We start from the raw sequence: 16,547 nt of genomic DNA on the forward strand, positions 1-16,547 counted from the left end.
CAAAGTTTCTCCTGGACCAAGCTCTACTCAGCCTCCCCTGAAATTTTCAGCTTGGCCTCCACTTTTGGGCTCTAGTGTTTCTCTTTGTTGTCCAATTTTAGCAAGAATCACACTGAGCTGGCTTAGTTAGAATCCCCCATCCTTTATATCTGATCACCCTCAATGTCTAATCAGGTTTCTCATTCTCCACCCTCCCTCAGGTGATGTGCGATCATCCTGGCCTGCCTTTAGCAAGAATCCTTTTAGGTTGGGTTAGCCAGAATTCACCCCTTACCCTAGATGTTTCCTCTTGGTAAGTTTCCATCTATTGCCCACCACGCTGCTCTTTAGCTATAAATTCCCACTTGCCCATGCTACATTCAGGGTTAAGTCCATTCTCCCCCACCTCAAGGCCCCAGTGCAGTGGTTCCTACACACATCAAGATGGCCATCCTTGAATAAAATCTTTCTCGCCATCTTAACAAGAGTCATTGAATAATTATTTTTTAATGGTACTGGCTGTCTTCATGGATGCTCAGCCCTCGCCACCACCAACTATCACAGGCTGTCTTTCACTGCCCGAGACCAGCCCAGAGGGACTAGAATTCTCTACTTTTTAGAGACCAGGTCTCAATGAAATGGGACTTAAAGGAAAACTGTGCTTTCTGCATTATGCCTTAGTGATTTCCAGACTCATGGAAATTTGCAGCTAAGTGTGGCATATCAGAAAGTGCTCATTACAAAGTCTTTCTGAATAGAAAAGACATATATCTGATCCCAGCATCCTTCTAAAGTGTCCCTCTTTGGTCATCCTGCAAGTTCCTTTGGGCAGGGACTGACTTTCATTCATCAACGTGTGATCCGGTGGTGGATGGATGTTTATTGTTTTGGATCAAGCATGTAAAATGTAAAAGATGGTCAAGGTCTGATAATCAAGCACTAGCTGGTTACTTGGGTGAGTCTACCCTTGCCTTTGGTGAAATAACTAAACCAGGATCTCTAGCTTCAGGTGGAGAAGCGCACCTCCGCTCCTTGCCTGTCCCTCCTTGCCTGCTCATACCTTCTACTTTCCCCACCTCCCCACTGTTGGGAAGGAATGCTTTTGGGGGCAGGTGGACACAGTGTCCTCTCACAGTAAATAGGAGCCCTTTTAGATATTGGATTTATCCATTTTGATTTAGATAGGGAATTCATAAAGTTTCTTGTTATTTTTAACTTTTATAAAATCTGTATTTGGCTTTCTAATTCTGCTGGGTGTTGCGAATATTCTTTTAGTTAATCCTCATGACTGTTTACTATCTCTTTTCCAGTTGTGGAAATTGAGTGCTGCTGTTAGTACATAGGATTCACATTCAGGACTATGGCCCTCCAAAGTCATTGCTATGCTGTGCTTCCTTCCAACGTCACTAGGGCCTTATGCATCCATGGCAATGTACCGCCAGCTTCCTGCTCTCTTTCTAAGGTACTACTTAAGTGGCACCTCCATTGAGAAGCCAGCAGGACACCCGAGTTCTCCCCTGTCTCAACTTGGCTCTTTATATTGACCTTCTCATTTGGCGGATGGGTCTCTAAGCAGATTGTCAGCTCTCCAAGGGAGGAAGGAAGAGAGGAAATTGGCCCCTCACCTCTGTTAGGCTTTCCAAATTCTCCTATGTAAGTCCCTGTTCATTGCTTTCAATTGACTGAGGAAATTGGTCTCCTGACCCTAACTGCCAGGCACTCCCTGGTTCCTTCTCAGTTCTGAGGTAGTTTTTAGGGGGAGAGGCAGTATATTACCAGCATTTAGGAGGTCTTTGATTTCTTAGGGGGTCCTCAGGGCTTTCTTAGCTGCCCCTGTTCAGAGGTAAGCACTCCCAGGCTCAGTGCCGAAGGGTGATCTGTCTTTTTAACGATGCCTTACTAAGATAGGAGGCAATTTTCTTAAAGTTGCTCAAAGTTCTGCTCTGTCAAAATATGTGTCTCCCAACTGAGCCTCTTTGTTTGCATTTTGCCCAAGGCCTTTTCCCTCTGCCTTCATTGTTAGTTTACAGAAAGCCAGAGAGGATGTTAAAGATTCACTTCACTAATTCATAGCCAATTAGGAAGCTTTGTGTTGAACCTGACTGGAAGGTCTCATTGGCAGTAGATTTGGAGCCTTGCCCCCTGGCACTCCAGGGAATTTAAAAAAACTTCCCTTGATTGGTTAGAAAACAGAATTCTGAAACTAATGGTAGAAACAGTTCCCAATTTGGGCATAGCTGGTTACAATGGTACACACACACTGTTTTATTATCAGAATGAATGCTTGCTTTCTATTAGGTAGCTCTGGGCTAACCCCCATTATCTTTAAGAGTCGTCTTCACATCTAACACTTCTTTGTTTTAACCCACACATGGAGCCGATCTGGGGTGTACAAATGGGAAGGGACATTATTTTCTTCTTTCTTTGGTGATAGTGCAGTGGCTTTTTCCCAAGTTTGAACTTTGCTCTAATGATTAGTTTTCTTTCCTCAGGACGCTGTTTCAGTTTCATCCTGAATTGTGTTATTACGAGGAAATGCTGATAGTTAACTATGACTGGAAGGTTTCTTAGGTAGAAACCCTCCAGTTGTTGCAGTTTGCTCAGAAAGTGCTTCTGCCTTCCAGCAGAATATAAATTAGGTTGGCTGTGGCAAATGTTAAAAACAACAACAACAAAAACAATCTCTTAAGACAGTGCAGGAGTTGTGTTCTGGGGGGGCGGGGGAGGGATTAAAGCTCCCAGATTGTGAAGGAAGAGGTATGCTTGTTCCCTACTTTTTGATGTAGGAAAACTTGAATCTGCATATTTTAGGGCCCCACCTTTCTAATAAAGTGATCCATTAGCTTCCACAATGTTATTTTATCAAGTGTGACTTTAATTTGAATTTCATGGCCTCAAAGTTGAACTGTTTGGTAAACAAACAAACAAAACCAAAAACCTCCCACAATTTTCTGGGTTGGAATATCTTACCTGGTTCGACGTTGAGAGAGTAGCTGTCTATCTCCAGGTCAAGTTGTTGGGCTGCGGCAGAACGAAAATCCTCCAAGACCCCCTGCACAGCCTTGGTGAGGTTATATGGCACCGACTTAGCAAACTTCAACTTGCTATTCACAATCACACTCCCGTTTCTGAAGTTAAGAATTTCAAGTTGCTTAAATCCCGTAAGATTCGAGCGTAGATATGGAACCAGCTGCAGAATAAAAGATGGTTGACCCTTAACTGTGTTCTAAGTGCTCAGCTGCCGCTAATTCCATTTATACTCACTTCTCATTATCTGAGGCATACATTTCAGTTCCTGTTTGTTTTTACTTTTGTGTCTGGATTTAATGTGAGACCAGAACACGACTATTTAATGATCTGTTTGCAGTGATTATGTGCCATATTTCCACCTTTCTATTTGTGTATTGAGATGGATGGGCAGTGATTTTCTTCCTGATGAATTGTGAGAACAGAGGATTTTTAAAAATCTAGGCCAATGCTATCAGCAAAGCAGGACTGCCAGGTTCCGTTATCAAAACAAAACAAAACAAAACAAAACAAAAACCAAGTAAATAAAAACATGTTCCAAACTGAGCCCAGGAGCAGACTGACCTGCTGCTGTATAAATGGGACATTTATTTAGAAGCAACCAATTGAAATGACCCTATTGAAATAACAGCTTACATATAAGCTTGTCTGTCCATGCAGGACATGTTTCATGGTCAACTCATATACTGTGTAGTAGAAACAGCAGGGAACTGGCAGCCAGGAGACTTGGGTGTTGGTCCTGGAACTGTCCCCATCTATCTGTGTGACCTTCATCAAACCATTTCTCCATTGCATTGTACCTCAGTGCCCTTATCTGAATTGTGAGGAAGAAGAAAAAGTGGTTCCCTAAGGACTTTTCCCAAACTGTAATTTAATAATCTGAAAAGTAGGCCCCAGGGCGTTGTGTTTCAGATTCCCACACCTGCCTATTGGGAGTCATAGCCATCCCTGAGATCATTTTGCAGAAATGTCTGAAGCTCAGCAGTATCTTGCTTTGTTCTTGGCCCTGAAAGTTGGTCCCCTCATTCATGAAGTGACATCTACAAACACAGCACACAGATGCAAGCTAAAATCTCCCAGGCTTGGCCCAGATCTACTTTTTTTGCTGCCTGTCTTCACCCCACCAGGATTTTAACTCTGACCCTGCCCACATTCCAATAGCCATGATTCCCCAGCCCCCCAACCCCCACAGGTTATTGTAAAAATAAAATGAAATTTTATACAAAACGTGGAACTTCTTTTCTCAGTCTACTCTCAGTACTCTCCTACTTACACTGACTGGGCTCATTCTTTGTGTCTTAGCATTGCGTTGGCCTCTGGTGGGATTCCCTGTCTTCATCTGGTATGCAGATGACTAGCTGCCCCCATCTCCCCAATCCATTTTCTTCTTCACTGGCATGAGGCTGCCTTGCTGGAGACCACATTTCCCAGTCTCCCTTGCAGCAAGGTGTGGCCATGTGACTAGACCCATCAACAGAATATGAGTGGAAGGGATGAGGGTAACTTTGGTATCACTTGCTTAGAAAACTGCTTGCCCTGGGCCTCTTCTCTCAAGTGGAAACAGGGATTTACCAGTGCCTCAGCCTTGATTGTGTGAATGAAGAAATAACATTGGGGGCTGGCAGAATTATAAGATAGAGGAAATGTGAGTCCCTGGATGGCACTGTAGAGCAGAACTGCCCTATCCATCACGTTGAAGACAAATATATAAACTTGAATCTTACTTAAGTTACTATATTCTTTTTTTTTTCTTGAAGTACAGATGATACACAATGTTATATTAGTTTCAGGTGTACAACATAGTGATTCGACAAGTCTATGTTATGCTGGCCACAAGCGTAGCTATGATCTATCACCATACTTAAGTTATTATATTCTTGATCTCTTCACTATGGAAGCTTAGTATGTACCCTCATTAATACACCTGAGCTAGGTGCACTGGGTCTCTGTTCCCTGAGATTGCCCCAGTACCTACTTACCACACTGGGGTGTCTGTGTGTGTGTGGGAGGGGGATGGGGGCGGGGAGATAGCACAAAGTCTTACCTTAAAACAAAGTTTTCTTTTAGAGTTCACTTGAAGACTTGGTTTTTATGTGGCTTTAATTTGCATGGTTACTTAACTTATATGAAGCTTACAAATATTTTTCTGGTATTTTCAGAAATTCTACAATTTTTGTGATATGCATTGTGTACTTGACTTTAATTGGCTGTACAGAGGTATGAGAGAGTTGAGTCTTTCTCATTATATACATTTCTCTTATTGTACATGTAGAAAGAAAATAAACGTGAGTTTGGGGGGTATTTTATAATCAAAGATATATGCCATCATGATCATCATTTCACTTTCTTTGTTGGGGATCAGGGATGATAGCCATTTAGCTATTTTTTAGTTTTACAGGAACTTAAGAAGAGCTAAGAAAAGAGTCCTTACACTTGAAGTCTTGGCCTCATCTGTTGTGGACCTTTCTAATTTTGAATCCTTCCGTTTTGATGGCTGGAAAATAGCTTGTGGCGTTATAACTTAGGAAAAGTTTGCTCCTATTGCTTTTAAATTCCACATCCCATGCTTGAATGGCTATGTACTATCCCTGGGAAAACTAAAATAGGAAGAACTATAATGGGGGCGCCTGGGTGGCTCAGTCGGTTAAGCGTCCGACTTCAGCTCTGGTCAGGATCTCGCGGTCCGTGAGTTCGAGCCCCGTGTCAGGCTCTGGGCTGACGGCTCAGAGCCTGGAGCCTGCTTCGGATTCTGTGTCTCCCTCTCTCTGCCCCTCCCCCTCCCACACTGTCTCTCTTTCTCTCTCTCTCTCTCTCTCTCTCAAAAATGAATAAACATTTAAAAAATTAAAAAAAAGTAAGAACTATAATGAAAAGACCTTAAGGGTAAGATCTCATGAGGCTGAGTGGCAGTGTCTGTCCGGAGTGTCGACCACAGAACTTACTTGCTTATTGGATCTGAATCCATCCCCACACTTTAGCTGAATGCCTTCAGCCACAGCTATCTCAGAGGCTTGTCTCTCTCAACATTCACTGCTCAAGACAGAGAGTGATTATATTATAAAGTAACAACACAGAAAGGAAGAACACACAGAGAATCGGAAGCAGTGCTTACTCACCAGCTGTGTGAATTGTTGCTCCAGAGCTTGGTACTCTAGAGAGCTCTTGTTGAACAGGTTGTTGGAGAAGGGCATGTTAGCGACTCGCAGACTGAAGAACACTACCAGCTCTTGGCCCTTGCTGGCAGTGGTCATAGAACTAGTGGTGATGTACTGTAAAGCTGGGCTAGGTGTGATATTCTCCAAGAAACGATCCGGGGTAGAAACATACCCACTGAATCTTGGTAGCTGAGAGGAGGCAGGAGCATCAGATATATCCATTACATCTAAGTCTCTCACTATTTCCTGGCTGCCTGATGATGCAGATGGCTGTGAAATTTCCAGAGCCGATTGGCTGATGGTAGAATAATCATCTGTGGGGATGGTTAGTCCTGGGATTAGTACTGTTTGGTCGACGGGCATTATGTCTGTGACAGTTTGGTTAGTCAGAGAGAAGATGCTTGAGGCAGTAAAGAAAGGTAGAGTGTCTGATAGGGAAGCAGGTGGAGACCAAGAACTGTCTGTGGAAAAAGCTTCCGAGTCCAATTCATTATGTCCAAGTATTTTCCACAAAGAATAGAAAGAAAGAAAGGAAATCCAAAGTCAGACTTAACTTAAAAAAACAAACAAACAGCATTTGCATTGATTGTTTTAACGTCATACATTTAAAGAACAAGAAATTGGTATTGAAAGGATAGATAGTCCCTTGTCCAAACCTAGGGAGAGAAAGGGTGGGTCCTTGTACCCATTTTGTTCAGGCCCAAATAGTTCTGGGAAGATGACACTAAGAGACCACCAGTAACCTAAAATTTCGGGAATTTCTGCCTAGCCAGATACAACACACCTAGGGACCAGCTGGTAAAAACTGACAAGGTCACCAGGTGTTGCCAAAACACAGATGGCATTGGAACATATTTGGATCCCACATTGCCATCTGGAACTCCCAGCCAATTAGCTATGCAGTTTGGGCCCAGAAATTTTATTCACCTTCCAGTCATGCAAGCCTGCATTTTATGCATCTGGATTTTTTTGGATACCAGTGAACACATTTTGGTAGTTTTACCACTTAAAACTTAAATTATGCTTTTCCAATATTGGATAATCTGACTGAATAACTTGCCAATTTGCAAAATGATTTTGCAAAAGTAAAGGTGTGGGTGACACATAAAATGTGAACATTGTATTGGCTACACATCTTGTTAAATATTTGATAGTACTGAAAGATCTTTTCACTTTTACATGAGTATACCTTGATAATTTCTACCACTACTTTGCATTTCTTCCTTGGGTGGGAACACATTGAACCACCAAAGTCTACTCCCTTTTGGGGACAAGATTAAAATCAGTAAGTATTTATGAACTAAGAAAGTGGTTATATGAAACTTTCAGATAAGAGATTGGTGGGTTATTAAAATATTCCAATAAACCTAAATCCAGAGCCACTGACAATATTTAAGGCATTAGGCAGATCAAAACAAGAGCTTTCTGTGATCACTTCAGCAGCATTTTGGCAAATATGTGGGAAAGCTGAGTTGAAATCCAAATGCTAAGCATGATGAATGGACTGTCTGGATGCAGATATAATCTTTGGACTCTCAGTCAGCTAATTTACTAGAGTGCAATCACCCAAACTGAAACTCCAAGTGATAAACAGCTCTGAAAGGTAGAATCATATTATATTTATTAGTTTCTTAAAATAAAATCTGCCTGCTGGTGAATTGTACCCAGATTTCAGAGAAGTACCCTCTTTTCTCTCGCTTGGGGAGAATGCTTAGGTGTGTTTACCCATACTTCATTCAAGTGTCATAAATGGTGTTTTCTAACATCCACGATCTCTCTGGATATACACCACAGTTTTATTCAAATCTTCATTGCCATGGACTGAATATTTGCATCTCCCTCAGATTCATACTTTCAAGCCCTAATCTCCAATATGACAGCATTTGGAGGTGGGTCTTTGGGAGGTAATTAGGTCATGCGGGTAGAGCCCTCATGAATGGGATTAGTGCCTTTATAAGAAGAGATGCAGAGAGACGATTTCTCTCTCTGCCACGTGAGAGAAGGCATCCTTCTTTCTGCAAACCAGAAAGAAGTGCCTCACCAGGAACCAAATCAGCTGGCAACTTAATCTTGGACTTCCTGGCCTCAGACACTGAAAAATAAATTCCTGCTATTTAAGTCACCTAGACTATGATATATTGTTACAGCAGCCTGAGCTGGCTAAGACATCCATAGAAGGATCTGGGATGAGTAAACGAAAAGGCTTCGAGGGTTATCTGTGATTTGATTGGACTTCTTCGTGTCATGGGGAAATAAATGCTTATAAACCTGTGTTCCTATGACGTGATGTTGCTGCTTCTCTAGATGATAAGGGTCTGGGAAGAAGCACAATGATAGAAATCTGCATTCTGTTTCTGGGCCAGCATCTTTATTACTCACACTTTTGTTACTGTATAGACGTTAGCCAGATTAAAATGGTCCACTGCCTTATGTCATCAACCAGTAAAAGTGAATTCCTAACTCCTTCCCTTTGTAGCACCTTAACACTCATCTTTTACACTCAAAATAAACCTAAAGAAGTCCTTTCACTGACAGAACAGTTGGCTACTTAAATGTAGGATTCCTAGATGAAATACTAGATGAAAATTATTCGTTATTTATCTGAAATTCAAATTTAGCTGGGCATCTCGTATTTTTCTTTGCTTATTCTAGCAGTCCTACTTAAGTGTGGTTTTAAAAAACTCTACTCTCTCTTGGCTTGAGACTGAATCTATTAAGGCTATAGGTCATTCTTTTGAAATAAAAATATTGTCACATCTCAGCACCACTTCTAAATGTATTTTAAATAATGATCTTTTCATTAGATCCTTATGTAGAAATTAGACATGGCAGTGACACAGGCCATTTCAACATGAAGTTTTTACACTGCAACAGAGAAGTCAAGCACTGAAAGCCATTTACTTTATCATGAGGTATGCAAAATGAGCAGACTCATAATAACATGACTTTTAGCTTTTATATTACAGTGTGTGTGGGATTCCTGTGAGGGTGTGGGTTGTGTTTATACGTCAGTGTGCATGGTGGGGTTGCTGGTTAGAATCCCAGCTGCTGGGTAGAGAGGAAATGGTTAGTTTGGTCACTTTCTGCATGGGAGACCTGTCTAAAAGCAAAGGTTGCAGAGACATTGGTCTAAACCAAAGTAGATGAGCTCAGGTTAAGCTCAAGTCCACAGTGAGTGAAGCCAGTAATGGGTTAAGATGAGCACAGTGGGGGCAGCCAGAAACCCTACTGGTAACCAGAGGAAGGCAAAGCACAAAATGAGCAAAGTGTGACAGACAAGTGCAGATGAAAGAATATTTTAAATGTTTCTAGGAAAAGATACACACACACTTATGTCATAAACATCAGTAGCCATCTATTTTATGTTTAAAAATCTAAAAAGAGATTCCACAATCTCTTTCAGATCTTCAAGTGGCATGACCAGCAATTCTTAATTCTATATCAAACTAATCCATTCTTATTTATCATGACAAGAAAGTTACTACCTTCTTTTTGGCATATTATAGGGACAGGAAATAAGTGTTTATTATACATGCATTGAACAGATAAATACTGATGGACTACTATGTGCCAGGCACTGTTCCAGGTGCTGGAATATATCAGTGAGCAAAAGAGTTGAAAGTTTTGGCCCCAAGGAGCTTTCTGTCTAGTAGAGGAAGACAGAAAGTAAACAAGTAAACAATAGGAAATATGTAGTATTCCAAGTGGTGATAAGTGCTATGGAAATAAAGTAAAGTGGGAAATGGGTGGGAATGTTGGGTTGGCAATGTATACACAGCAGTCACTGAAAATCTAATATTTGAGCAAGATCTGAAGGAGGTGAGAGAGTTTAGCCATGCGGCAAATGCAAATGAGCAAGCCAAAGAAAGAAAGGTGTTTTTCATGTTTCAGTAACAGCTGGCTGGGAGGGCAGCATGGCTAGAATGGCGTTCTATACTATCAATTAAGTGTGAGGGTGACAAAAAATATTTTCAAACACTCAAAGCCTCAAAAAATCCCTCCCAGATACCCGTTTTAAGGATGTTTTCACCTAAAACAATGGTAAACCAAGAAATAGGAAGAAATGGGATACTGAAAAAAACTTAGGGAAACCCTGAAAGGTGGTGAAGGGGTCTCTCAAGGAGGTAGGTACCCCAGGTGTCTCAAGAGACAAGTATATAGAATGCTTGTATCATCAAACCTTCTGCTATTGCAGTCAATTTTTTAACTTGACAAAACTGTTGGAGGATATGCTCCAAAAGACAAGATAGTAAACACAGAGAGAGGAAGCCTGAAGTCTAGGGATCAGGGAATCCAACTCAGAAGAAGGCCAAGGAAATTCTAAGAATGATAGCAAAGGGAATTTTCAGGGGACAGCTTTCTGTAGGCTTAGAGAGTAGCAGTCTAGACAGAAAGAGAGGAAGGTCTCCAAACATTGGAAGTGATACATTACCTGATGTGTAAAAATGTTAGAAAATTCAGCGGAAAGTTTGAGAATAATGACATTAAATACAAAGAAAACTAAGCAAATAAAAAAATCAAAGAAAACATTAACTCTAGGAAAACAGAAAGGAAACATAGAGCAAATAGGTCAGTGGTGAATATGTAAGTGATGAATATTGATTTAATAAGTCATTACCATATTGGGAAGATGGGGTGGTAGGAGAATGGTATTGTAAGAAACACAAACCTTTATTGACAAGAATAGAAAGACAATAAATGATATACATAACTGATGACTCAAAAATGCATAGCATTTAAAATTATGGGAAGAGTAAATTCCAGAAGAAATTGCTAACTGAGTCAAAAGACTACTTTTGGTAAGTGGGACTGCACAGTGGGGAGATGTGAAGTAGGGAATTGCTGCATTTTTCAGAACACTTTAATATGACTTGATCTAAAAAAATTAAGTGCTTATTTGGGATAATTGTATATTCAAATGCAGTTCTAAGAAATAATAGAGAGTGACATCAGTAAAAATGGCAGAGTAACTCCAAAAACCAAGCTGACCTTCACATTTGAAAGTTATAGCTAGTAAGTAGTTGTGATATAATAAGAAATATACATTTGGTCTCTTCTTCCACTTCCTAACACAGAGCTCCTAAGTTCCTTGTAATTTCCTGGGTGATAGGAACATCTTTCATCCTAGTGAGGTGAATGTTGGTGGGTTCCTGGATAGCATCAGGATGGGGGCTGGCCACTGGAATGACCAAGACAGGATTAGAAGTTGGAAATTTCACTTCTATCCCCCATCCTCTGAGGAGAAGTGAGGGGCTGCAGATTGTTAATAATTGATCATGCCTATGTGTTGAAGCCTCCATTAAAATTCCTAAACTGTGGTTTTTGTAGAACTTCTGGGTTGGTGAATACATCCATGTGCCAGGAAAGTGGTGCACTCCAGTTCTACAGGGACAAATGCTCTTGCACTTGGGACCTTTCCAGAACTCAGCCTATGTATCTCTTCACTTGCCTGTTCATTTATATTTGTTAGTATGTCCTTTATAATGCCTTAATGCAGCTAAGGGTTTCATTGAATTCTGTGAACCATTATAACAAATTATGAAACTTGAGAAGGTGCTTGTTGGAACCCCCAATTTATTTTCATTTTTCTAAATTTTATTTCTTTTAATAAAAATTGTATATATTTAAGCTAAATAACATGATTTGACATACATATACATAGTGAGATGGTTATAACAGTCAAGCTAATTAAAATATCTCCTCACATAGTTACCATCTTTTTCCTTGTGAAGAGAAAGCTACTGAAATCTACTGCCAGCAAATTTTCAATATTAAATACAGTATTATTAACCACAGTCAGCAGGCTATACAGTAGACCTCTGGACTTATTTATCCTATATAACTGTGACTTTATATCCTTTATATCATCCCATTATCCTTTATATCCTTTATATCGTCCCATTTCCCTCACCTCCCTGTCCCTGGTAACCACCATTATGCTTTCTGCTTCTAGGTATTGACTTTTTAAGATTCCACATATGAGTGAGATCACGCAGCTTTTTTTTTCTTTCTGTATCTGGCTTATTTCACTTAGGACAATGTCTTCCAGTTTCATCCATGTTGTTGTAAATGGCAGAATCTCCTTTTTAAAGGCTGAATAATATTGCGTTGCATCACAATTTCTTTAACTGTTCATCCATTGACGGATACTTACAGCTCATTGATCAAAAGTACAAGTAATAGTCTGGGACTTGCATCTGAAGTGGGGGACAGTCTTGTGGAGCTGAGCCCTTAACCTGTGGGGTCTGCACCAACTCTGAGTAGTTAGTGTCATACTAAATTGCACAATAGCCAATTGGTGTCTGAAGAGTTGGAATATTGATTGATATTAAAAACTCCTCCACACATTTGATGTTAGAAGTATTGTGAATAGAGAAATAGTATTTCTTTTAGTAGCTAAGCCCTCAGGAACTGTGACATGCATGAGCCTTTCTTCAAATAATTGGAGCACCTGACTGGCTGGCTCAGTGGGTTGAGCATCTGACTTCAGCTCAGGTCACCATCTTGTAGTTCCTGAGTTTGAGCACCACATGGGGCTCGCTGCTGTCAGCACAGTTTGCTTTGGATCATTCCTCTCCCCCCCCACCTCCCGTGCCTCTCCCCTGCTTGTGCTCTCTCTCTCAAAAATAAAAAAAAATTAAAGAAACCCCAATTATATCATGATACATCCCAGCTAGCTAAACGACACATCAAAACAGATAACTCAGGAATATAGAAGCTGTGGTAGAAGGTTTGAGAGAGAGAGTGCTAAACCCACTTAAATATGGAAATCTGCCAAGAAACCATAAGAATTGTGACTGCAGAACCAATTCTAAACTTAGGAAATGTGACAATTGTAAAATACTCACCTAACTACCAAAACTTGGGATGTAGGGGGGTGAAGATGGCTGGACTATGAGTGTTTTTTTCTAAAGCTTACTTATTTATTTTTGACAGAGAGAGAGAGAGAGAGAGAGGCAGGGAGAGAGAATCCCAAGCAGGTTCCACACTATCAATGCAGGGCCCCACGTGGGGCTCCAACCCACAAACTGTGAGATTAAGACCTGAGCTGAAATCAAGAGTCAGATGGTTAACTGACTGAGCCACCCAGGCGTCCCTGGACTATGAGTGTTTTGATAAATTTGATAAATTTATCATAGCAGTACATCAAAGATGCTGCCTAGTGTTGGTACATATAATGTAAATGATAATGACTACAAGTTGATATTTTAGGTAGTCTTTCTTTAGGGATCTCTTAAGAATGAATATGTCATGAAGTAAGGAAATATTTATCTAAAATTGAGCAATTTTTTGCTCTTCATTTCAGTTTCTTTTTCTTCTGTTAAAGTCAAGTAAAATTACGTACAGTCCATTTTATTAGGATGGCATTACAGAAAAATTCCATTTTTGTACAAGTACTTCAATCTATCCTTTTATCTTTTTAATTGTATTGAGAGATATCTGAAATGATAGGTATCATTTAATTATTTCTGAGTAGCAAAATTGCAGCATCTTTATTTCACTTTTTTTGTAATTTTCTCCACCCTTTAACATTTTAAATAATAAGCATCAGTTATTTTTTGGAAAATAATGGTAATTACCATCTTAAAAAGCCTATTGTTTAGTCATTCAACATAAATATATATCTATTGTTTTTCTCACAGATATTATTTTTAGATTTTTGTAAACCTCAGATTAAAAAATAGCTTCATGGTTATCGAGAGTGAATGTGAAATTTCAAATGTATCTACATTTTATTTTATTTTATTTATTTTTTAATGTTTATTTATATTTGAGAGATAGAGACAGAGTGTGAACAGGGGAGGGACAGAGAGAGAGAGAGAGGGAGACAGAATGTGAAGTAGGCTCCAGACTCTGAGCTGTCAGCACAGAGCCGGACGCAGGGCTTGAACCCACGAACTGCAAGATCATGACCTGAGCTGAAGTCAGACGTTTAACTGACTGAGACACCCAGGTGCCCCTTTAAAAATTTTTTTTCAAATGTATCTACATTTTAAGTAAAAGTCTTAAGCAGAGATACAACAGAAACAAAATATTTTACCATCAATTCTTTACGGTTTTTAATAATGTTAAAATAATATCTGTATTAAAACTGAAAATGGTAAGAATCTTAATTTGTAAACCCTGGGAACTTTATTGTGTTTTCTTACTATTTTAGTTAGGTGTTTCTATGAGGGTATGCCTCAAAATCTAGTCTTAGGGGCCTTCTGGGTGGCTTGGTTAAGCGTCCAACTTTGGCTTGGGTCATGATCTTGGTTTGTGAGTTCAAGCCCCGCACCGGGCTCTGTGCTGACAGATCAGAGCCTGGAGCCTGCTTTGGATTCTGTGTCTCCCTCTCTCTCTTCCCCTTCTCTGCTCATACTCAGTCTCTCAAAAATAAATAAATGTTAAAAAAATTTAAAAAAAAATCTAGTCTTGGGTGGCAGGATTGAGGAATATTTATTTGGCACCTGTTATGTTCTAGGTACTATACAGGCATATTAAAAAAAAAAAAAACAAAAAACCTTTCCATTTACTTTAAGCCATTTTATGTTTTTCCAACTGATTATACACTTTGTATTGGCTACTTGATGTGAATTACTGTAGTCTTGAAGTATCTGTCTAATTATGTCTTCTCAAATGATTTGATTTAAGTGGGTAATTAAGAGAGGCAGCCTAAGGCTACAAAGATGAGCTTCCCCTCAACCAGTAGTCACCATTAGAATGAAATATGCACATCTATGTATTCTATTATGGTGCGTTCTTCTTCCCAAATCATCAATCAACAAAGGTACATTTTTTTTTTTTTTGCAATTTAGTTTATTACACCTTTCCCTCACTTAAATAAAACCTGAATCTGAGAATTCTTAGACTTAAACTCTGCCTTATATAATATAAAAACTACACAGCTCGGGGCTGCAGCGCACCTGATTACCTTCTCTCTTCACTCTGAGTAACCTATCTCTAACAACTTTCATTTTAAAATCAGTCCTGTAGGGGCACCACACCTGGGTGGTTCAGTCAGTTAAGTGTCTGACTTCAGCTCAGGTCATGATCTTGTGGTTCTTGTGTTTGAACCCTGCATTGGGCTCTGTGCTGATAGCTCAGAGCCTGGAGCCTGCTTCAGACTCTGTGTCTCCCTCTCTCTATGCCCTGCCCCCCCCAATCTCTCTCTCTCTCTGTCTCAAAAAATAAACATTAAAAAAAAAAATTAAAGTCAGCCCTGTATAAGGCAATTGTGAAGATGCATTTAGAAAAAGCCCATCTATGTCTTTCCTTCATTTGTTGGTGGCCTTAATAAAATTTTTGATTGTCTTCTCTGAATACATAAACATTTTAGGACAAATGAAGTAACTGTTACATGGTTATGACATGCAGCGATGTTGTAACTTCTAATAGCATGGTCATATTTCAATTCTGAAGGACTTCTGAATTATTTATTCCAAGATTATTGAAAAGGTTGTGTTTTTCCACTTCTGGCTTGCAAGTGAAATAATCAATTTATTTTTCTCTCTATTAATAACTTCATATATATCTAAGGAAGTAATAAAGATTAAGATAAAATAAAATGTGAATTTAGAACTATGGAAAGCACACAAAATATTATATTGTAGACAGTCTCTAATAGGGTCATTGATGACCCTTAATTTCTGTTATTCATATCCCTGTACAGTAGTAAACTGCCCCATTGAAAATTACTGCTGACAATGTTGAACTTTAATCTGAGCTTTTCCAGAAAACAGCTATGGTTAACAAGCCTTCATCTCAAACCTTTTGCTTTCTGAAATCTCCCCACCATCTTTTTTGTTCTGGGAAAGGGCTAACTGCAAAGAATCACCTTTCTTCATAGGACTTAGGGAAGACTTGCTGTCTACGCTTTCCCAAGATTCCCATAAGCCTCACAGATGACTCCCTTTGATTCTATAGAACTCCACCTGCTTTGAGACAACATGGATGGACCTAGCGGGTATTATACCAAGTGAAATAAGTCAGACTGAGAAAGAGAAATACAACATGATTTCACTCGTATATGGAACCTAAAAAAGAAAATAAAGGAATTAACAATGGAAAGCAGAACCAGACTATAAATACAGAGAACAAACTGATGGTTGCAAGAAGGAAGTGGACAAAATGGGTGAAGGAAAGAGAGAGATATAGGCTTCCGCAATAGAATGAATAAGTCACGGGAATAAAGGTATAGGATAAGGATCACAGTTAATGACACTGTAATAGTGATATAATAAGACAATGGTAGCCACACTTGTGGTGAACACAGTATAATGCATAAACCTGTCAATCTCTAAATTGTGCCCATGAAACTAATGTAACATCGTGTGTCAACTATACTCAAAAAAAAAAAAAAAAAAAAAAAAAAAAACAACAAAAACCAACAGCAAACCCATCCAT

The 16,547-nt window shown here is 39.5% G+C and overlaps 1 protein-coding gene across 3 annotated transcripts in view; it reads right to left on the minus strand.

Annotated features, from left to right (window-relative positions):
• IMPG1 (interphotoreceptor matrix proteoglycan 1) overlaps positions 1 to 16,547 on the minus strand; it is a 133,994-nt gene that overhangs the window by 25,209 nt on the left and 92,238 nt on the right. For all 3 annotated transcript variants that reach the window (XM_086707276.1, XM_086707275.1, XM_086707273.1), the window contains 2 exons: positions 6,123 to 6,634; positions 2,950 to 3,169 (listed from right to left, as the gene is read on the minus strand). In XM_086707276.1, coding sequence (XP_086563402.1) covers positions 2,950 to 3,169; positions 6,123 to 6,634 — 732 coding nt within the window. The remainder of the gene's footprint in view (positions 1 to 2,949; positions 3,170 to 6,122; positions 6,635 to 16,547) is intronic.

Source organism: Puma concolor, chromosome B2, assembly GCF_028749965.1.
Source record: "Puma concolor isolate L17-30 chromosome B2, mPumCon1.1.hap2, whole genome shotgun sequence".
Taxonomy (NCBI): domain Eukaryota; kingdom Metazoa; phylum Chordata; class Mammalia; order Carnivora; family Felidae; genus Puma; species Puma concolor.